The sequence below is a fragment of the Hipposideros armiger genome, unplaced genomic scaffold, assembly GCF_001890085.2.
Source record: "Hipposideros armiger isolate ML-2016 unplaced genomic scaffold, ASM189008v1 scaffold_187, whole genome shotgun sequence".
Lineage (NCBI taxonomy): Eukaryota > Metazoa > Chordata > Mammalia > Chiroptera > Hipposideridae > Hipposideros > Hipposideros armiger.
In genome coordinates, this window is record NW_017731537.1 from 2,478,594 (window position 1) to 2,501,731 (window position 23,138).

A 23,138-nucleotide genomic window follows, 5' to 3' on the forward strand; every position below is an offset into this window, starting at 1 on the left:
TAAGTCTCAGGATCCTTTTGGTAAAACACAGTTTTTGTTATGATCTTAATGAGGAAAATGGAGGCACAGTCCCTGCCCTGTTACAAGCCCCAACGCCCCATGGGATGCTGGCAGGGAGGCAGCATCTTCCCACATACCTCTTCTTTGTTCCCTTCTGGGTCCTCGACAAACACCATGACATCTCCTTGCCCGGCGCTGATGGTGTCCACGGTGAACTTGGCCGGCTGCTTCACCATGTTTCCAGTGGGCTCGATTCCTGTCACAGGTTCACACAAACACATTACAAGCTGGGCCAGGCCCCTGACACAGGTCATCACACACAGCGTCTCTCTTGGGAACTGAGAGATGGGACCCAGCTCTGCAGCTACCATGTGGGAGATGGGCAAACTGCCATGATGAGAATAATCAAATGGGTCAGAAGCCCTAATTTTGTCCTTGTTATTTTAGCAACATCCGATTCTGAAATAGTCAGAGCAACTCAGTCAGAAATCTACACAATTATGAAGAATGAAATGGTAACTAGCAGTACAGCTGACATTGGGGGAGGTGACGTGGGGGGAGGAGGAATGAGGTGTGGAGAAAATGCCTCATTTTTCACTAAAGACCATTTAGTATTTCTCGAAATGTTTAAAAATTGCATTCAAATGTTATTTTTTTTAATTAAACTTTTTGAGATGGTTGAGCAAATTAGAAATAGGTTTACATGCAGGTATAAGACATAATACCCTTTATCTATTTCCCCAAATGGTTACACAACACAAAACACTAGTACGGTATCACAAGGGCACTGACCTTGACACCATCAAAATACAGAACATTTCCACTCCCACGGGGATCCCTCATGTTGCCCTTTTAGAGCCACACCCACTACCCTCCCATCTCACCCTCTTCTTATCCCAACAACCACTAATTTGTTATCCATCTCCATAATTTTATCACTTGTAGAATGTAACATAAATGGAATCACACATTATGTAACATTTAAAAATAGCATAATTCTCTGTGGATTCACACAAGTTGCTGTCAGTATCAATAATTTGTTCTTTTTATTGCTGAATTAATATTCCATGATGTGAATGTACCACAGTTCATTTAACTACTTACCCATCAAAAGGCATCTGGGTTGTTTCCAGCTGCCTATTACTGATAAAGCTGCTATAAACATTCGTGTACAGGTTTGTGTGTGAACATGTTTTCATTTCTCAGGGATAAATGTCAAAGAGCGCAATTGCTGGATTGTATGGTAGTTCCATGTTTAGTTCTTTTTAAGAAACTGCGAAACTGTATTCCAGAGTGGCTGTACCATTTTACATTCCCACCAGCAATGTACCATATTTTGCCATTTATAATGCGCACTTTTCCCCCCACATGTGTAAGGGAAAAATAAGGATGTGCATTATACATGGGTAGTACTAATTCCGTATCTATATAAATGTTTTTAATTCTTTTATTTATGCTCATGAGTTAAAAGTGCAACTCTAGAAATCAATAACAATATTCGTGGGCAAAATAATACCCTGGGATACGATAATCGGTATTGTTGTACTTACGACAAACTTGCAACTTCGAAGAGTTCTTGGCCTTCTTATGATGCATAAATAGCCTAAATTTGTTACCGGTACATAAAATTTCTTGTACCATGTATCTGTTGTGTTTTGTAATTATTTGTTACATAAAATTTCTTGTACCATAATATGTTTAAAAATAAATGCTAAAATGTCTTTATAATACAAAAAACAAAAAATAAAAAACCAAGTACCTAAATGTAAACAAATAAAAATTTGAAATAAAAATTAAAACAAAAGATTTTTTCCCCTGAAAGTTTGGGCCAAAAACATAGGTGCACATCATACATGGCAAAATATGGCATGAGAGACCTGGATCCAGTTTCTCTGCACCCTTGTCAGCAGTTTTTGTTATCATTACTTTCTACTTCAGCCATTCTGATAGGTGTATAGTGGGTTTAATTTCCATTTCTTTTATAGCCAATAATACTGAACATCTTTTCATGGCTCCTTTGCCATTTGTATAGCTTCTTTAGTTAAATGTCTGTTCATGTCTTTTGCCCATTTTCAAATTGGATAGTTGGTTCCTTTTAGTTGTTTGTTTTTAATGACTGAGTTTTAAGGGTTCCTTAATACAGTCTAGGTACTAGTGTTTTGTTGAATACATGGTTTCCAAATATTGTCTCCCAGCCTTCTTCAGCTTGTCTTTTCATTCCCTTAATGGCAAAACGTTTTGAAAAGTTTTTTCAAGTAAAATCCCGTCCCCAGGCCCAGCGTCTCAAGAGCATTTTCAGTCCTATCTGAGATGCCGCCCAGGTGGCCTATAAGGTGGATGATATGGGAGCTTGTTCTGCAGGGAGTAGGGTGATGGGGGATGCACCCTTCACTGAGAGAAATTCTGCAATAGAAGGTACAGTCCAATTCTCATGTATCTGCCAAGACTTCGAGACACAGACTTCTTACACTTGCTACATTTTTAAAGTTTTAACTTTGACCTGAAGTCCAAGTTATCGTTTTTTTTTTTCTTTTATGGATAGAATCATGCTTTTGGTGTCAAGTCTAAGAACTCTTTCCCTAGTTCTAGGTCCCAAAGGTTTTCTTCTGGGTTTTTTCTGAAAGTTGTATAATTATATATAGTTTTACATTTAAGTCTGTGATTGATTTTGAGTTAAATTTTATATAAAATGTGAGACTTAGACTGAGGTTCTTTTTTTTCTTTTTCCCGCCTGTGGATGTCCAATTATTCTGGTACCATGATGTGCTGAAAAGGCTCTCTTTTCCTCCACTGAATTGCTTTCACACTTTTGTGAATATCAGTTGTGCATATCTGTATGGATCTCTTTCTGGGTTCTGCATTCTGTTCCACTGATCTATGTGTTTATCCTTCCGCCAATATCAGTCTTTATAATAAGTCTTGAAGTCAGGTCAACTTATTCCACCCACATTATTCTTCCTTTTCAAAACTGCTTTCCCTGCTGTATGTAGTTCCTTTGCTTTTCTATCTACATCTAAAATAATAATCTTTTCTGTATCTACAAAAAAAAATCTTGCTGGGATTTTGATAGCAATTGTGTTAAACTTATAGGACAATTGGGGAGGACTGACGTCTTTCCTCTGAGTTTTTCAACCCATGAAAACAGTATGACTCCCCATTTATTTAGGTTTTCTTTGATTTATTCATTAGTATTTTTCGTAGTTTTCAACATGCAAGTTCTCTATGTATTTTATTACATTTACATCTATTTCTCAATTTTTTTAGCAATTGTAAATGGTATGTTATTTTTAATTTTGGTGTCCTTTTGTTAATTCTAGTAGACAGAAATACAACTAATGTTTGTATGTTGATCTTATATCTTGAGGCCTTGCTGAACTCACTTATTTAAGGAGTTTTTGTTTGTTTGTTTTTAAAGATACTTTTAGTATTTTCTACATAAACAATCATGTCATCTGCAAATAGGAACAGTTTTATTTATGTCTTTCACCATTAATTATACTATACGTTTTTGTGGTAGCTACTCTGTATCAAACTGAGAAAGTTCTCCTGCAGTCCTCTTTTTCTGAGTTCTTACCATGGATGGCTGTCAAATTTTATGAAATACTTTTCCTGAATCAAATGATACAATCATATGATTTCCTTCTTTAGCCTATTAATATAGATTATGCTGACTGATTTTCTAATAGTGAGCCAGCCTTGCACCCCTAGAATAAACTCCACTTGGTCAAGATGAATAATTACTTCTATGTATTGCTAAATTCTATTTGCTAATATTTTGTTAAGGACTTTTACATCTTTATTCATGAGGGATATTGGTCTGTGGTTTTCTCTTTTGGCATTGCCTTTGTCTGGATAGAGCACACTAGCTTCATAAAATGAATTGGGAAGTGTTCCCTCTTCATATTTTCTGAAGAGTTTGTATGGAACTGGTGTTAATTCTTCTTTAAATGTTTGGTAGAAAGCTCCAATGAAATCATTTGAGCCTGGAGATTCCTTTTTCAAGAGCTTTTAAATTAGAAATTTGATTTCTTTAATGGTTATAGGACCACTCAGGTTATCTAATTCCTCTTTGTTGAGCTTTGGTAACTTGTGGTTTTTGATGGAAGTCTATTAGATTTATTCATATTTTTGCTTCCCACGTTCTTTCTTTCTGTTATTCCAAGATTCCTTCTTTCATTGCTTCCTTTCTGTCCAGAGAATTTCCTTTAGCCATCCTTTTAGGGTAGATGTGTTCATGATTAATCCTTTTAATAGTTTTCCTTTATCTAAGAATGTCTTGATTTCCTCTTCATTCCTAATGAACATTATCCCTAGATATAGGATTCTGGGTTGACAATTCTTTTCTTTCTGCACGTGAAAAATATTTTGTCATTTCCTTCCAGCCTCCATGGCTTTTGAGAGAAATCTGGAATTCTATTTCCTGAACAGGTCAGGTGTCATTTCTCTCTTCCTGCTTTCAAGCTTTTAATTACCGTATTTGCCGGCGTATAAGACGACCCCCTAACATTTCCACTCAAAATACAGAGTTTGTTATATACTCGCCGTATAAGACTACTCCCTCTTCCGCACACCTTCCACACACCAAATAAAAGGTAAAACAATATCAGATTTGATTTCAACATTTATATTTATATTCAAATGCTTATGACATGCAGGAAAACTGTCACAAGGCTGTATGTAATCAAACATATACATAAATCGCGATTCGCGATTTTGCGCTATCATACTGGGTGTATGGTCGGCTGTGTGCGATTTTGAGAGTGTGGTAAAATCGCATAACAGCAAAATCGCATAACAGCCGAGCATACACCCAGCAGCGCTGCTGATGCCTGAACGGTATGTGGAATGAAGTGGGCGGGCATCGGGAGGCCACTATGGCACGGGGCAAGCACTATGGGCAGTCTACCTGAAGTGTACCTGGCGTATAAGACGACCCCCCACTTGGAGGCATATTTTTCAGGGCCAAAAAATCGTCTTATACGCCGGCAAATATGGTACCTCGAAAGTTCTTGAAGTTTGCCGAAGATGGGGACTTTTTTGGGGGATGTTGATCTTGTTTAACTTTAGCTTAGCTTCTTGAATCTGTACATTTATGTCTTTTGCTAAATATGGCAAGTTTCCAGTCATTATTTCTTTGAGCATTTTTTTAGTCTTGCCCTGTTTTTATGTTCCTTTTGGGTCTCCTATGACAAGATGTTTTGTTATCATCCCACAGGTCCCTAAGGCTGTATTCATTTTTTTCACTCTGCTTTCTAAATCATTCAAATTGGATAATTTTTATTGTTCTGTCTTCTATTTCACTGATTATTTTCCATTCCTTTCATTCTACTAATGAGTTCATCCATTGAGCTATTTCCGTTTTGTATTTTTCAAGTTCTAAAAATTCCATTTGATGTTTCCATATATCTTCTATTTCTTCCCTGAGATTGTCATTTTTTTTCGTTTGTTTCAAGTGTATTTGCAATTGCTTGTTGAAGCCTTTTTATAATAACTGCTTTAAAATATTTATCAAATAATTCTAACATCTCTATTATCTCAGAGTTGGTATCAATTGATTGTCTTTTTTCATTCAGTTTGAGATCTTCCTGGTTCTTGGTATGAGTAATTTTTAAAAATTGAAACCTGGGTGTTATGAGACCCTGGGTCTCATTTAAACTCTCTGTTTTAGCTGCCTTTTTATCATAGCATTTCATCAGGGTAAGGGAGGTGCAGGCCTTGTTACTGCTAGTGGGACAAGACGTCCAGGTTCCCCATTCAACCTCCATTGATACCCAAAGTGAGGGGGGCTCCTCACTGGTGGGTGGAGGTGGGGGGGTGGTCAGCTTTTATTAGCTTCCCCCACTAGTATATGGAAGTGGTAGGAATGCCTCGTTACTGTTCCTCAAATGGCCCCTGTTGACATCATTGCGGGGAGGGTGGCCTCCTTATCTGTGGTGGAAGTCTAGGCTCCCCATTTGGCCTTTGCTGGGGTAAGTCAGAGTGGGAGCCACAGTTTTTGCTGTACTTCTGTAGCGTTTGTCTGGAGTAGAGCAATGATTGTCTAAAAGTGTTCTGCCTTGCTAGGCTGCCCTTTCCCAGTCTTTTGGCCAGAAAGAGCATGCTATTATTTGAGTTTTTTGTGTTTGTGCTCAGGTTGTCAGCTTCTTCAGTTCCAAGTCTGGGATATATGAGGCAAAAGAAAACCCAAGGAACTCATTACTGTGTCGGTCCTTGGGTCCCGAGGTCCCTAGCCAGTTTGCCTTATTCTCCTTCAGTTTTCTTTGTTTCTTCTGTATAAAATGTCCGGGAATTTTAGTTGTACTTAATGAGAAGAATTAGGAAAAATATTTCAACTCCATCTTCCCAGAAGCAGAAGTTTAAGTATTCCCTTTTTAAAGTTTTTTATTATGGAGAATTTCAAACCTACATACACAGACACGGAGATCTATAAAAAGAACACCACCCTGTACCTATTCCCTAGCTTCGACCATTATTAACTTAGGGACAGCCTTGTTTCACACCTTCACTCCCGCCTCTTCCCTCCTGTATTATTTTGATACAAATCCTAGTCTTCATATTTCCCACCCATAAACATTCGTTAGGCATCATTTTTTTTTAAAGAAATTTTATTGGGGAACAGTGTGTTTTTTCCAGGACCCGTCAGCTCCAAGTCAAGTAGCTGTTTCAATCTAGCTGTAGAGGGCATAGCTCCATGGCCCATGTGGGAATCGAACCAGCAACCCTGGTGTTATGAGCCTGCGCTCTAACCACCTGAGCTAACTGGCCGCCCTTCATTATGTATCTTTAAAAGTCATTTTTAGAATATCCACATCAAAAAAAAGTTTCCCATCAAGAAAATTAACAATAGGGCCGGCAAAGTGGCGCATTGGTTAAGAGCTGGCTTGCGACGCCAGCTCTGAGCAGCAGGGCCCTGGTTCGGATCCCACATGAGGGCCATGCCCTCTACAGCTAAGATGAACAACAATTCGAACTGGAGCTGGGCTGCCGTGAGTCACCAGCAACGGCATAGGCTGCAGCCCCTGCTGCAGTGGGCTGTCATGAGCTACCATGAGTGGCTGGCATCCGGCATGAGTGGCTGGCAGCCGGTGTGAGCTGTCAAGAGCCGCCATGTGCGACCGTCCAGAGGCTGGCGACTGATTTGCCTCGCCCGGGAAGAGCACAATGATAATACCAACATGGGCCAGTGAAGCAACGTCCTCCACAACTAGACTAAAGAACAAAAGGACAGCAACTTTGTCTGTACCCCTTCCCCAATTCCCCAATGCTGTTCTCCTCCCAACTCCCCAATAAAATCTTTTTTTAAAAAAATAACAATAATTCCTTAATATGATCAAATATTCAATGTTCAAGTTTCCAATTTTCTTATTAGTGTCATAAATTTCTTTTAATAGTCTGTTTAAATAGGATCCCAGTAAGGTTCATATATTACAATTGGTTGTTAGGTCCCTTAAGTCACATTTAGTCTCTAGGTTTCTCTCCATCTTTCTTTTCTTTGCTATCAGTCTGTTGACACTGGGTCATTTGTTACTCTACTCTGGGTTTGTATTAGTTTTTCAATAAATAATTTAGTTTAAGGTAAATTGGTGGTAGATTGTTATATCATAAAATAACGTTCACACAAGTAAGGAATGCAAACTGAAGAAAATACATAGTTGGAATTCATTTCCAACTATAAATAGAAAAAAAATAGAATAGAGTAGAATAGAATAGAATAGAATAGAATAGAATAGAATAGAATAGGCTGAAAAGGATTACCTCAGACTGAAGGAAGAAACAAGAATAGCAGTTGGGAAGAAGGCTTTCAGGTTTTATTCTCTACACTTTTCTTTTGCTTAAAATTTACATAATGATCACCTCATTTAACAACCAGATTTAAACATGCATTTATAATATATTCATAAATACCCACTCCATCTGACTCCAACAGCCTTAAACAGCTAACTCTGCAGCTTATCCAAGACCCTGGCTAACCACGGTTGGTAAGGAGGACGAACCACATCCCACACTCTGTAAACTCCCTGGAAGCTATGCTTACCGTGTACGGACAACCATTCCAGAATATTACTCCTATCAAAGAGTGCTTAAATTTTGCTGTGCAGTTAATGCTTCATACAGAACATAGGTTTGGGAAAAGGTTTCTGCTTAGCTCATAAATGCACACTTTCAACCTGCCCAACCCTGCAAGGGAGCCCACCACACAGATCCGTTTGGGGCTGTAGGGTTATCTCAGCCCAGCCCTCTCTTCTTTCAAAATATTGGAACTACCAGGTCAGGGCTCAGGGAATGGCTCTGCAAGGGCTAACCAGCTAGTAATTGTAATCTAGTCAATGTCCAAAAGATAAAATGAAACATCCCTTGGTTCAGTTGGCAGAAATGAAGCAATATGGCCACATAGGACAGAGAGCAAACTGTCCCTGCCCTGTCTCACTATGAGACAAGTAATATCTTAAGATCCACTGTGTGTGTGTGTGTGTGTGTGTGTGTGTGTGTGTGTGTGTGTGTGTGAATACATACACTTATTTACTTATTTACTTTTCCAAGGTATGTTTGCTTCCCAAGTACATAACACTTACAAAGAGGCAGATGAAGGAAATGGCAATGACTAGACACATTCCTGAACTGTAACAAGACGTCATTTTTTAGAAAACAGCACCATGAAAGGAAACCATTTCACATTAACAATGGGGGAACTGGACCACTAGTGATAAGGTTATTGCAAACAAGCATTTTATGCCTTGATTAGATTCAATTCATTTGACCAATTTTGTTGACAAGAGAGTTGACTGCAGCTTTTTTGCCATTTAAGGAGCATAACATTTAAAACCACAGATTCCAGCCACCACTTTCCATACGGCTTAGAAAAAGCACTTTTAAAGCAAGCATGGACATGCTGGCCTTGGAGTGACAGCACATGGGGAGCAGGGCTTCAAACAAAGTCCCCAGTCCCTATATAACACAAAAGATTGCACAGACCCCACCTCATTGCCATAGAACCTCTAGTGGCAAGTAGGTTTGTTCCAGAACTATCAGACTATCTTCCTATCTAAATCATGATAAAAAGACAGATGAGAAGGACCTGTCCTCCAAGGTTGAGAACAGCACACAGTCAGCACCACTGCTCTGGTCGGTGTTATCTGAAGCCTAAGCTGACACCAAGTAGGGCAATGCCATCTTCAAAAGGATTGAGTGTATGGGACATCCTATAAGACAAGTGCTCTGGACTCTTCAGAAAGTCATTATCATTAAAAAAAAGAAAGTTGGGGAAAATTATTCTAGATGAAAAGAGGCTAAAGAGAAATAACAAACAAATGTAGTACATGAATCATAATCAGATCTTGATTTGTAAAATAACAAAAACAATAAAAGACAATTTTAGGACAATAGAGAAATTTGAAGCCACAACTGGATATTAATTGATATGAAAGTATTGTTAATTTTCTTATGTGTGATGATGAATATTGTGGTTGTGGAAGAGGATGTTCTATTCTTAGGACAGGCTTGCTGATGTATTTGGGAGTGAAACGGCGGGGGGGTGGTCAGCTTTTATTAGCTTCCCCCACTAGTATATGGAAGTGGTAGGAATGCCTCGTTACTGTTCCTCAAATGGCCCCTGTTGACATCATTGCGGGGAGGGTGGCCTCCTTATCTGTGGTGGAAGTCTAGGCTCCCCATTTGGCCTTTGCTGGGGTAAGTCAGAGTGGGAGCCACAGTTTTTGCTGTACTTCTGTAGCGTTTGTCTGGAGTAGAGCAATGATTGTCTAAAAGTGTTCTGCCTTGCTAGGCTGCCCTTTCCCAGTCTTTTGGCCAGAAAGAGCATGCTATTATTTGAGTTTTTTGTGTTTGTGCTCAGGTTGTCAGCTTCTTCAGTTCCAAGTCTGGGATATATGAGGCAAAAGAAAACCCAAGGAACTCATTACTGTGTCGGTCCTTGGGTCCCGAGGTCCCTAGCCAGTTTGCCTTATTCTCCTTCAGTTTTCTTTGTTTCTTCTGTATAAAATGTCCGGGAATTTTAGTTGTACTTAATGAGAAGAATTAGGAAAAATATTTCAACTCCATCTTCCCAGAAGCAGAAGTTTAAGTATTCCCTTTTTAAAGTTTTTTATTATGGAGAATTTCAAACCTACATACACAGACACGGAGATCTACAAAAAGAACACCACCCTGTACCTATTCCCTAGCTTCGACCATTATTAACTTAGGGACAGCCTTGTTTCACACCTTCACTCCCGCCTCTTCCCTCCTGTATTATTTTGATACAAATCCTAGTCTTCATATTTCCCACCCATAAACATTCGTTAGGCATCATTTTTTTTTAAAGAAATTTTATTGGGGAACAGTGTGTTTTTTCCAGGACCCGTCAGCTCCAAGTCAAGTAGCTGTTTCAATCTAGCTGTAGAGGGCATAGCTCCATGGCCCATGTGGGAATCGAACCAGCAACCCTGGTGTTATGAGCCTGCGCTCTAACCACCTGAGCTAACTGGCCGCCCTTCATTATGTATCTTTAAAAGTCATTTTTAGAATATCCACATCAAAAAAAAGTTTCCCGTCAAGAAAATTAACAATAGGGCCGGCAAAGTGGCGCATTGGTTAAGAGCTGGCTTGCGACGCCAGCTCTGAGCAGCAGGGCCCTGGTTCGGATCCCACATGAGGGCCATGCCCTCTANCTTTCAAATAATTCAAGAATCTCTCTCTCTCTCTCTCTCTCTCTCTCTCTCTCTCTCTCTCTCTCTCTCTCTCTCTGTAGATTCTAGGAGAGGAAATGTAAGTTATTTTGTGTGTCTAAATGTCATCCCAGTGGTCAGTATGAAAATTAAGAAATATAATGCACTCCTATAGAAACAGGGATAAGTTGTATCTTGCTATGCTGATCTTTACCTGAAATCACACTGGGCTGAAACACAACTGTTTTCCTTAAAAAACTAGTGTGCTTGAGGTCAGGTGCCAATCAACACCAAATACCTTCAACCCACCACAACATTCTGAACAGAATACTCCTGGCAGCTGCATAAACAGGATGTCTTAGCAAGGAAGTATCTGTCAGGGGTTATCAATAGCTCCCACACCATCTGGAAATCTGAGGCAGCTTTAGCATAACCAAAGGAAAAATGAATCAGAAGTCAGATGACCCAGGCCCCTGCCCCACTGCCCACCAGCCCCCCACCCCAGTGGACCATGCCTCTGATTCTTCATCTGAAAAATAGGAACTTAGTCCTTTGTTCATCTTAAGGTTAGTGCCATTAAAATCACAAAGCAACAAACCCATCAGTCTCCATCACATTCAAGCAGCAGCGTTTCTGAAAGCCTAGATTCACAAGGCAAAAGATGGTCATGAACACATGGACCTTTAGGTAAAAAAAAAAAAATCTGACAAAGGAGGCCTGCGGTACCTTCAAGTATTAAGCCTGTTCATTCTTGATTTTGAGAACCTTCCTCCTGAAACCACATAACAATGTCTAAAACCAGAAGACAAGCCTCCAATCCAACACAACCAGTGCTTACCTCTGCCATAAGCCCTGGCTTTCTTGGGGTTGAGCTTGGGTTTAAGAGGAGCCCCTGGCTTGAGCTTGGCTTTGGGGAACTGGGACAGGTAAGTCATCACGGAGTGCTCATCCACATCCGGGTGGATAATTTCTTCGGGGGTGATGACCTAGAACAATGACATGGTGAATGAAGAGTGCCAGAACACATCACTTTGCAACTGCTAAAGTTTTTGCAAATGTCTCTTAAACCAAACACTATAAATACTAAAAACATTGAGTCAGCATCTTAATTAAGTGAAATTACATTAAATTAACATGCCAAGATCAGTGCTTTTAACCTTTTAGAGGTGTCACCATTCCTTTTGGAAGCTGAGGACCCTCTCCAGACAATTCTGTATGTAATTTCCAGAGGTACATGCCCACCTGTCCCCCACCGCCCTGTCAGAAAAACATGCCCACTCACTTCCCTGGTCAAACTTTCCAGAAGGGATAAGCTTCTGGAGGATAAAAAAAAAAAAAGTACACATGGGATGGCAGCATATTACAAAAAAGCACAAAAACTGGCCTTTTTCTTTTGTTCACCTATCCATTGTCTGCATCTCTGTTAACTCAGCTACTAATAAAAAAATTAAAATAAAAACAAAAAGAGACAACAAGGTCACATATTAGATATGAGGTCTTATAGACTCAGGCTTTGTGTCCCCTGAAAATTCACATGCTGAAGCCCTAACCTCCAATGTATGTGGAGGTGGGGCCCTTGGCAGGTGGGCAGATTTAGATGAGGTTATGAGGGTAGAGCCCCCACGACATGGTTAGTGCCGTTATAAGAAAAGGAAGAGCAGAAGGTGTATGTGCCTGCTCACAGTCTCTCTCTCTCTCTCTCTACCTCTCTCTCCCCCTACCCTCCTTCCCCCAAGCTAGAAGGAGAGCCCTCACCAAAAACTGAATCTGCTGGTACCGTGATCTTGGACTTCCGGCCTCCAGAACTGAGGAATAAATGTCTGTTGTTTAAGCCGCCCAGTCTATAATATTTTGTTATGGCAGCTGGAGCTAAGCGGTCTCAATACATTAGAAGCCATGAAAAAATGGGGAGGGGGTGAATTTCTCCTGATATTCAGCTTAGGAGCAAGAATATTAGTCAAGTTATTTACAACCCAGGCTGGATAGGGGGCCTCTCTTAAGGCATCATAAACTCCATTCTACCACCTGACCCAGCCCTAAACAGCACAAAAAAACCCTCCCATCCCCAACAAGAGGTAACCCACACCTCTGGAGACAGAAAACTCTGTCTCATGAACCAGGTTAATCAAATGCAGATGAACATATGTGCCCAGTTTCCCATGGTACCAAAAAAACAAAAACAAACAAATAAACAAAAAAAAAACCAGAAAACATTCTGATAATTATCAGCCTGCGACAACAAAACAGCTATTTGGGTTGGTCCAGTTGCCTTCAATTTGCTCCATAATCTGTAGGATGTGCGTTGATTTGGCATTTCTTTTGGCAGCTCCTTCAACAACTTTACAATGCCAACATCACATGAACGTCAAAAGGAGATGGTTTTAGGTTTTAGAGATGAAAAAAACATACCACACCACTTCCTGAGAATGGAAGAGCCAAGAAATGGGTCATGAAGCAGAGACAGATGCCAAAACCAAACCAAAGGAATATGCAAATGTTTTTCTGCCTTCCATGGGATCCTATTACAAAATGCACTGAACTGAGCTCTGAATGCCAACTCACACCTTAATGGAGCCTGTGGTCGGTCAGGTCATCCATCCCATGGCACTGTCTATCCACAGCTTTTCTTGACCAGGGTTTTGAACGTGGGAGCCATGGTGTTTAACGGTCAGAAGGTACGTTTTTAGACTCCTTGGAAGGCCTTAAGAGGCTAGACCTCAACTAAAGTAATGTGGCTACTCCAGATGGTATCCAAGACTTATTGAATTTCCAAGTTCTCTTGTTATATTTCTGTGATAGGATTATTGGCATTACAAATTCTTCTACAATTCTCATTAAATTATAGGTTATCCTGGTTTAAACTCTTTAAAACGTTTTAAGTCCTGTGACTTTCCCAAAGATATTGAATTAAAAATATTTTTTCAATAAGTAAAAAGTGGTCAAGTATTGGCAATTTCTTATGGTTCAGCTTAATCATTATGGTCTTCATGGGCAGTCTGATGTCCAAAGATAGCCTTTGAGGTTTTCGGAGCAGAAATACTAGAAAATGTGCTTCATGGGATGAAGAATGAAGATGTTTGGATGATCCACAAGCAACTAAGTCAATAAGAACCTATTATTATGGGTAAACTGAGGAAGGGGGGAGCATGCCATGAGCAATACTCTTTGAAGGCTGATGCCAAGGAGGCCAGACGGCCTGCCAGGCCCACGGAGCACTAGAACACGCTAGAGGGCAAAACTGCCTTGGGGGATGTGGCATGCTTGTATATATACCTGTGGGACACCCAGCCAGTCGTCAGCCTGCTGCATGGCTTCTCGGGCATTATCCACAGGCTTTCTTGGATCCCAGGATTCCCAGTCTGGGCACAGGCCTGTTAACATCACACACAAGACGATGTTAGTATTAGCTGACCAAAGAGATTTATGGAGTTTACAACAGCACGAAAGCAATCTGCATTCAACAGAAACCATACTGATTTTGAATTTTGATCTATTCCCAGGATCATGATAGAAAGTGCAATACTCTCGTGATGGCTGAACTGCAGTGAGACGATTTTGCCCAACTGTAGGCTAATGTAAGTGTCCTGAGCATATTTAAGGTAGGCTAGGCTAAGCTATGATGTTTGGTCAATGAGGTGTACTAAATGCATTTTTGAATTACAATAGTCTCAACTGACCATGAGTTTATCAGGACATAACCTCCTATAAATCAAGGAGCATCTACCTGTATCATGGATGTGGGTATGCAAGGGTGGACTCTTCTGTCATGGCTGAGACTATCCTTCAGGATGTGATCTTCTTGCATTAACGTAAGGATTATCCATTTTTTAATGGTATGGTATCAATACACAAAGTCTATAACACCATTTGGGCCTGGTACCTTTTTGCAGTTGAGATTTTTTTTTTTACCTTCCACACTCACACTTCTATACCCTGGTCACCAAATGTATGGGGTTAACACCAGCTGGTTGTCCTATGATTTAACTCAATTCTGACACTATCTACCAGGAAATAGCATCAGATCCCAAAAGTTAGGGCTCTGTACCATAAGACTGCACCCCCTCTCCACTTCAGACACCAATCAGAAGTCCAGGTTGTCACCTAGGTTTCTGACTGACCAGCTACAAACGCATAACTCCTTCCTTGAGTTTGATCATTTACTAGAGTGGCTCACAGAAATCAGGACAGCAGTTTATTTACTAGATCATCCAATTATAAAAGGGTACAACTCATGGAAGAGATGCACAGGCCAAGGTAGGAAAGAGGATAAGGAGCTCCCATGGCCTCTCTGAGCACGCCACCCTTCAGCACCTCCACGTACTCCCCAACCTGGAAGCTCTCTACACCTCCTAGTCCAGGGATGTTTGTGGAAGCTTCATTGCGTAAACAGGATTGATTAAATCACTGGCCATTAGTGACTGGCTCAACCTCCAGTGCCCTTCTTCCCTTCCTGGAGGTCAGAGGACAAAGCTGAAAGCTCCAATCTTCTAATCGTTGGTTGGTTTCCCTGAAGAACACCAGCCCCCATCCTTAGAGGCTTTTCCAAAAGTCACCTCATTGGCATAAACTCAGGTGTGGTTAAAAGACACCATTATCGTGGCTCTTATCACTTAGGAAATTCCAACCGTTTTAGGAGCTCAGTGCCAGGAAAGGGGATGAAGACCAAAAGTATGTTTCTCATTTTAAGTCACACTATCACAATCCCATTCCTGGATATATCTAAAAAGACTGGACTAGTATCATGTATAACTAAAAATCCAGTTCCTCAAAGGCCAAAACCTAAAATTATCTTTAAAGCCTCTGTAAGCACAAGAAATATAGGACTGGAGCAAAAATTCCCAGTTTTACACTGGAAGTAGGCATCCTAAAATGTGTCACTGGATGGAAGCAAGGAAGAGGACGCTGGAAAATGAACTTCTGCTGAGCTATGACTTACTTCTGGATGACACTAGATAGACTCTCAGGGAAGAAAGGCCTAGAGTCAGCCCTCCTTCCCTGTCCGACTGACACCAGAGTTCTGCTTTGAGCATGCTGAGAACCACTAGCTCACCAAATACTAATGTGCCCAGCCCAGACAGAGCACTCAGTAAATGAAAATACGATTTTTAGAGTTTTTTTCTTAAAAACAATTCTGAGGGGTACTTATCAACACAGGCTCTGGTTTTTCTATTGAGTGTGTACCAGCAAATACTACCCATCAGTCGAAACCCTACATGAGGATAATTACTGCCTTGGGGTACGCTCAACTACTCAGTAAAGAATGAAAAGGCTTCCAATTGGATCCTGACCAAGCGCTATTTCACAGCAGCACAGAGAGAAAAGGGTGGAGAAAGCCATATATAGTCAACCCAGTAGTCAATAAAAATGGGTACTTTCCACTTGGTGGAAGTTTTTAGATTTTCATGCCAAGCCACCTAACAGAGTCACATGTTTTTGCCAAAGCCAACGGGAAACTAGGCACCAACTGTGGGAAGCAGCAGGACTTTGGAGTCTGGAAGCTAAACCCAAGGCCTTCACAGAGAATTTGGATAAATAACTGAATTTAGCATTCAACCAAGTGAATGGATACACCTACAAGACCTGCCATTGGAAAGGCAAAAGGAACCATTTTTAGTTCCCTTAGCTATCTTACAACAGGAGAAATACACCAATCACAGCAAACCTAGCTTTCCCGTTGAAAACCAAGAGGTTTACAGCCCCCATACCCTCACCCTGAAGAGGTGGTTCAGGCGGCCATGGGCGGTTTACCTGGAGCACAGCTGTCGACCAGGGCCCCCAGGGCTTTGCCGTCTTGCCAGTTCTGGTTAAAGTTGGTGATGGGCAAGTAGGGGATCTTGTTCTGAATCCATCCCAGCAGCCTCTGCTTTGGCGTCTGCTTCTTGGCATCGTCATCCCCTTCATCCTCCCACACGGGCATGGAGATGGAGTAGTGGAGGATCAGCGTCCATACCAGGCCCAAGATGAGCTTTAGGTTCCCATCCACAATGGCTTTACTGTCTGGGAAGAGAGGCACAGGCTTGGTCATTCCTCGGGTTTGTACAAAAGTGTCAATCATACTCTTCGTAAAAAAAAGTAAATGAAGTCCTCATCTGTTAGAGAACCATACTGAACTATTTAAAGAGTGAAAGGATACAAGGCTGGAGATGGCTTCAAATATTTGGGAATGGGAAAAACAAGATGTTTTACCCATCTTGTTGTAAGCTGGTGGCATGGGATCATAAGAACGCATTTTGCTACTGTCTCTACTTTTGTATTTTTATATTTGAAGTTTTCTACAATAAAAACATTTTTAAAAATGTAAACGTGTTTTGTGTTCCCTTTGGTGGAAAGACCTTTCACCCCATCCTCCTGCGGGATAAATCCTGGCTCTCCATCTGACCGTTTGGTGGTGATTTGCTCCCACCAGCATATGTGTGACTCTGCCAGGGTTCTCTCAAAACAAGGACCATTCACACCTCAGCCTCCCATGCCCCACTCCAGGGCTGTGAGCACCTGCTGGGGAGAACCTGAGCTTTATTTATCCTGGAGCTCCCCTCACCTGTCCCACCCACCCACCGCAAGTCAACTGAATGTTGGTTAAACATACACCAAACTGCACTTAATATGAAACACAACTACAACCACATGAAAAATATACTCACATGCTGACAAGGAGTATATGGCGTGACACTCAAAACTGAAAGGGTGGGGCTTTTCTTCTTTTTAAATTAACCTGTTTATTGTTACATTCTCTTATGAGAAAAGACCTTCTTAAAAGGCTACAACCAAAACCACAGAAACCAAAAGTAATTTCATGGTTGCCGATTTAGTCATAATAAACTTGATCATGTAAAACTGGACAGAGTCAAGTTATCATGAACTGGGTGGTAAGACAAACTAAATTTCATGCACTCCTCATTCAAAGTTAAGGAACTCTAAGATAGTCTATGTTATGAATTATATAGATAATAGCTTTTAAGCAGGACTGTCTACACCAACTCATGGGCCCAATGACAAATGAAGATGCAGGACTCCTTGTCCAAAAAGTATTAAGAATTTCAAGATTCTTAATTCAAGATTCAAAAGCAGAATATTAAACCAAGCACAGCCCTTCTCAGCATATACGGGGTCCCTGTATAGCTAGCTGCACAGGTTGTGTGGCCATGAAACTGGTCTGCTTCTGAGGTCCTGTGATCCATAATTGGCAAGAAACGCTGGACCCTGAACTGAACTCACATGTCCAAGGAATTCATCCCACCGGACCACACATTTCTTCAGCGGGCAGTCCTTGACCATGACTGCATTTTTTTGGATTACATGTCCTATTATGAGGTTGTGCTACCAACCGATCATAAGACATTCCAGGTCACCTAACTTTCCATGCCAGTTTCCTTTATTCAAGCTCAAAGGAGAAGAGCAGTGGGGCCTGGGGGAAGGAGGTGTGTGTATGCTTATCGCTAATCAGGGTAATTGGGGGTGTCCGGCTGGGGTGTCGTCTGACGAGGCCAAAGTCTCATCCAGCCACAGGCAACAGGCTGCAAAGGTCAAACTTCCCCAGTTACGTGTTAAATGTTTTTCAAATACAAATTTGCAGATTTCTTTCATACATCAAAACATGAAACCAGTTTGCTCTATTTTTACCCAGCTTTATACATGTTGGTCTAAAAAAATGAGACATGAGTCTTTTTCGAAAAGATTTTCAGAGAAATGTGACCCAGTAAAAGTCTGTGCCAAATTTATGAAAAACACAATGCCTAGAACTTCTGTTTCCAATGAATTCAAGGTGGGTGTCCAAACGGGAAAGCCCCCATTAAAGTCTCATTGGGATAATTGATACTTTCGCTCTGCTATTCTAAGAGGCTGGAGGGAGGGCAATCCTCACACCAAAAGTGATTTTGACAGGTGAAGGTTCAAATGCTTTACGGAACTCTTGGAACAATAAAAAGATGGCGACTTGCCCAACAGGCCTCCCCCATCCCCACCCACATGAAATAGGAGACTCCCAATGCCTTGAAAATGAAATGCTATCCAGCATCATGGTGCCGATGTCTGCCGATCACAAAAGATTACAGAATTTCCGGACCTGAGTGTGCTCGCGATGTTTATATGGAGTGTAAACGTGGAGCAGAAATGTAAAAGAGGGAAAAGGCCAGGTCAGCCAGAGGCCTCTCCCGGCAGGCAGGGTTCCATCTCGGTAAGTTAGTGAGAACCGCTTTCAGGAATACAATGAGCCAGCGCCAGCTACCCCACCCCCCTACCTCGGAGACTCTGCTTAGATTGTGTGTGGGTTGGAGTCTGGCCACAAGTGTCTCCTCCCCAAATCACAACCCATCACAATCCCCACATAACTGGGCCTGGCTCTGGACACACTGACCCTCAAGCCACATACACCTTCTGGAACTACTTAAAATTATCCAGCATTGCTTAGAAGTGAGGGCAGAGACTTTTTTCTTTTTTTTTTAATAGCTACAAAGTTAACTTGAGCTACTGCAAATTCTAGGATGGAATGTTTTCACGTCATTTCAGGACATCCATTCTCCAGGCCTTGTTATGCAAAATTCTGGAATGGGTGCATTAGTGGGAGTGGAAACCAGCTATTTTTAGGCCATCTTCAAAAGCAACTTGGAACCAAAAGCATCTTGGAACCTTCGCCTTTGTAGACAAGGTTGCCCCAGAGGTAAGGGGGATGGTGATCTTTCAGCTCTCTCTACTTGTATATCAGGAGAACCGGATCCATGCAATCAACCATACACCTACTACGTGCACCGTACGGACCTTCTCTCCTGGCTATTACCAATTAACCAGGGTGATAGGGGTAGGGGCCCAAAAGGACAGGCCTGTGTTGACCCCATTCCACATTTTTGCTCTCCTGGGTAAGGACAGCAAGTCATCTATTGGCCACAGTGCAGCGCGCTACTGAGTCAGAAGAAGCCAAGTAAACTGCAGGAATCAAGGAGAGGTACAGGTTTCAGACAACAATCCTCCAACACCATACTCTGCACTCTGACTTGGCCATTTGGGGAACAGACTGCTACAGGCTCTGCTCCTTGCCCTCTCACCTCTGTCACCCACCGAGGGGCAGTGTGGCACGGGGGTTTGCAATTACAACCTCTAGAGCCGGAAGCTCAGATTGGTATGTCACTTTGACCAATCCGTCCACCCTCGCTGGGCCTTATTTTTCTCATCTACCACATGGGAACGATAACAGTCAACACACTTCACAGGGCTGCTGTAAGGAGTAGGTGGGTTAGAGGAGCCAGGAGCAGAACACAATGCCTGGTGCACAATGAGTACTTAACGTGGCCTCCTTCCCCTCCCTTACTTCATTTGCCTAACTTTTGATTACCTGCTATGTGTCAAACACTTAACCCTAGAACCAAAAGCCCAGAAGCTAAAATATAATACAGTGTGGTATGCAAGCAGAAAACACAAGAAAGTACCTTGTGAATTAACGGGAGGATGAAATGTTCAATAAGTCACTTCTCTGAGCCAAGCAATTCATAGAAATGGTCATGAGCCTTTGAGGTCCCTACTCTCCTGGTTCCAAGAGGAGGCTGAGGCACAACATGGCAGTGAACACAGAGCATGTAAGGTAGGTGAAGGGGGGCACATCTGGGCTGGGCCGTTTAGGAGACCAACATGGCCTGAGACCCCCAGGGAGGAACCACGAGCCAAACGGAACAACGGAACTACTGATAATTTATCAGCCCTTCCTGAAAGAGAATATGGTACAAAGAGCAGCCAACATGGGCCGGGTCTGGTTCCTCCTTGACTTCCTGGCTTCACACTGCCCCAGTCTCACCCTCCATCCTTGGCCCCAGTCCACTTGGCCTGGAACTTTCTCCCTTCTCCCTTCTCTTGACAGGGCTAATGCCTCTTCTACCTCCAACTCTGCAAAACTAGAACAGATCCCCTGTTACACACCCCTCACTGCTGCGTGCCCTCCTCCTTTAGTGCACCTACAACTATGCCTAAATAATCACCTGTGTCGTGTCTGCTTCCTCTGCTCAGTGTCAGTTCCACAAAGGCAGGAACGGGTCATTTTGCTCCCTGTGGATCCCACAGCCTAGACCTTTGACTGCCGGGGGTGGGGGGATCAGCTCCCACACACACAGCTCCATACCCTCTCTGTGAGAGGCAGTGCTGCCTGTTGCAAAGTGGATGCAGAAAGTACACACACGCAGCCTTTCAGACAGAATTCTAAATTGCTCCAGACGGTGGTCACCTTTGAATTCCCAGCAGACAGCACAGCCTGTGGCACAGGGCAGGCCGGGAGGCGGTCATTACTGCAGGTGGAGGCTCAGCGCCACCTTGCAAGCCTTCAGATCCTGGCCAAGCGATCCAATCCAAATTGGAGATCATGTTGGGACACAAGCATAAGGCTACTCGGAAGGCTAAAGGTGGTGACTCATCTCCAACACTCAGACCCCACACAGTCAGTTTTCATTAACTGCTAGTATTTTTACCACCACTGATTTCAACATGCTTTTTATCAACCTTGAGACAAAAAGGACAAAGGCAGGAGGAAAAAGTGAAAGCTTGGCCGTTGAAGGTGGTGACCTGCAAGTGTGCACTGCGGTTTCCTGTCAGCATTGATTGCTTGGGTGAGGTGACAGCAGCAGCATACTGTGAAGGGCTGCCCCAAGCTAACCTCACAGTGCAGAGCTCAGATCACCTGGGCCCAGGACCCAGCTGGCAGGCCCGGTGCTCACTGACACACCAGGTGGGCTTTGCAGCTCCTCTCCATCCTGCCTTCTTTCCCAGCCTGAACAAACCATGGCTGAAGTGTAGGCCTCGGTTGTCCAAACAAGAGAGTGTCCTGAACTAAAAGGAGGCGGTTTACCACTTTCCTTAGTTTCACAGTCAAAACCCAGCCCAGATGCCACTCATTCCTGAGGCCATGTTGAAGAGGACTGCCTCAGTCAGCTGCCTGGAATGGGGGTCACATTTCCAGGGATGCAACAGTCATTCCATTCACACAGCAGAGAATGGACTGTACCCTTTGGCTCAAATGCCCCAGAGGTCCCAGGGCAGGATGAAGGGGGCCAGGCTGGCTTCTCTCCCCCAGCTCAGGGCTTCTCTCCAGGGGCTCAAACCAACAAAGGACAAGAAGACTTAGAACCAGGTGACTCACTCCTCTGATGACTGAAGGATATCTGTGGATAAGGCCACTGAAATCCCTTCTCCCCTTCTCCCAGGAATGTGCCTTCCTGCTAGATGACACTTCCCAGCCTCCCTTGCAGTTTGGTGGTGGGCTTGCCTTGCCGATGAACAGCGAGCAGAAGGGAACATGCTATCACTTTCGGGCCATGGGCAGTGGGTATGCCTGCTCCAAGCAGTCTCCCTGCTACTGCCAGCCAGAGCCCCCAACATCACAGTCACACAGATTTGACCTGCCATAGGAGAAAGGCCAGGCAAGGTGATAGGAGGAACCTGGGTCCCAGAAGAGGGTGCCCCACCAACCTGAAGACTAAAAAAGCCACTTGTCTAGTTTGTAAATCTCTTTGTTACAGCAGTTTATAACAAGAGGATGTCCTGGGCCTTGGAGTCACATGGGCCTATTTCTATGGGTAAGGTAAAATACAGGCCACAATAAAATAAGAATGGATGGGGACACTGGGGTCAGCTGGATTTCCGATTCTTTTTCCTGCTCATGAACTACTCATTAAGACAAAGGAACTGTTTGAGTTAAGACTTTTTACATGTCACTATGTCAGAGTTCAGTTAATAAAAAGTTCATTCCGAAGGACTTTTTATGTTAGTAATTTTTCGTGAGATGGTACAATAGGCTACGGGCAGCAAATGATGTTGGCCCGTGAGGGAAAAACTCAGTGTGTTGAGAAAGATTCTGAAGCCCTATCTGGATTCAGCCAGAAAGGTGGCCTAAATGGATTCCCAGTGTCTGCCACGCACAAGGCGTGGAGAACGGAAGCTCAGCAAGGAAGGTTACTGTGCAGAGAGATTACGAGTGTCTACCCAGGCACGGCAGTGGGGAGGGGCAGCTGGACGTTAAGTGGATTCCCAGTGTCTGCCATGCACAAGGCGTGGGGAACGGAAGCTCAGCAAGGAAGGTTACTGTGCAGAGAGACTACGAGTGTCTACCCAGGCACGGCAGTGGGGAGGGGCAGCTGGACGTTGAGTGAACCGTCCCAAATCCCTGGTCTGAACTTTCAACTGGAGGCCCTTACACATTCTTTACACATAACCTCAGACTTCAACTTTCCCACTATGCCAGCTATGCCTTCTGTTCTCTCTCACTCGCTGGACCATTTTTGTCTGGAATAATTGGAATAAATTATTTCATAAATACCGTATTTTGTTTTGGGGTAGAATTTTTGGTGGATTTTCAGATCATAGATCTCATGGTGGTGTATGGCTTCACAGATGGTATGGTGGTGTAAATTACCCCAAACACCCTGTTTTCTGGTTAAGAGGCATCCTTTATTTAAAAATTACATGTGTAAGGGCCGGCTGAGTGGCTCAGTTGGTTAAGAGCTC

The 23,138-nt window shown here is 42.7% G+C and overlaps 1 protein-coding gene across 5 annotated transcripts in view; it reads right to left on the minus strand.

Moving 5' to 3' along the window:
* FLNB (filamin B) overlaps positions 1 to 23,138 on the minus strand; it is a 134,811-nt gene that overhangs the window by 65,675 nt on the left and 45,998 nt on the right. For all 5 annotated transcript variants that reach the window (XM_019652807.1, XM_019652806.1, XM_019652805.1 and 2 more), the window contains exons 2-5: positions 16,410 to 16,658; positions 13,935 to 14,032; positions 11,500 to 11,647; positions 138 to 256 (exon numbers count right to left, since the gene is read on the minus strand). In XM_019652807.1, the coding sequence (XP_019508352.1) occupies positions 138 to 256; positions 11,500 to 11,647; positions 13,935 to 14,032; positions 16,410 to 16,658 (614 nt within the window). The remainder of the gene's footprint in view (positions 1 to 137; positions 257 to 11,499; positions 11,648 to 13,934; positions 14,033 to 16,409; positions 16,659 to 23,138) is intronic.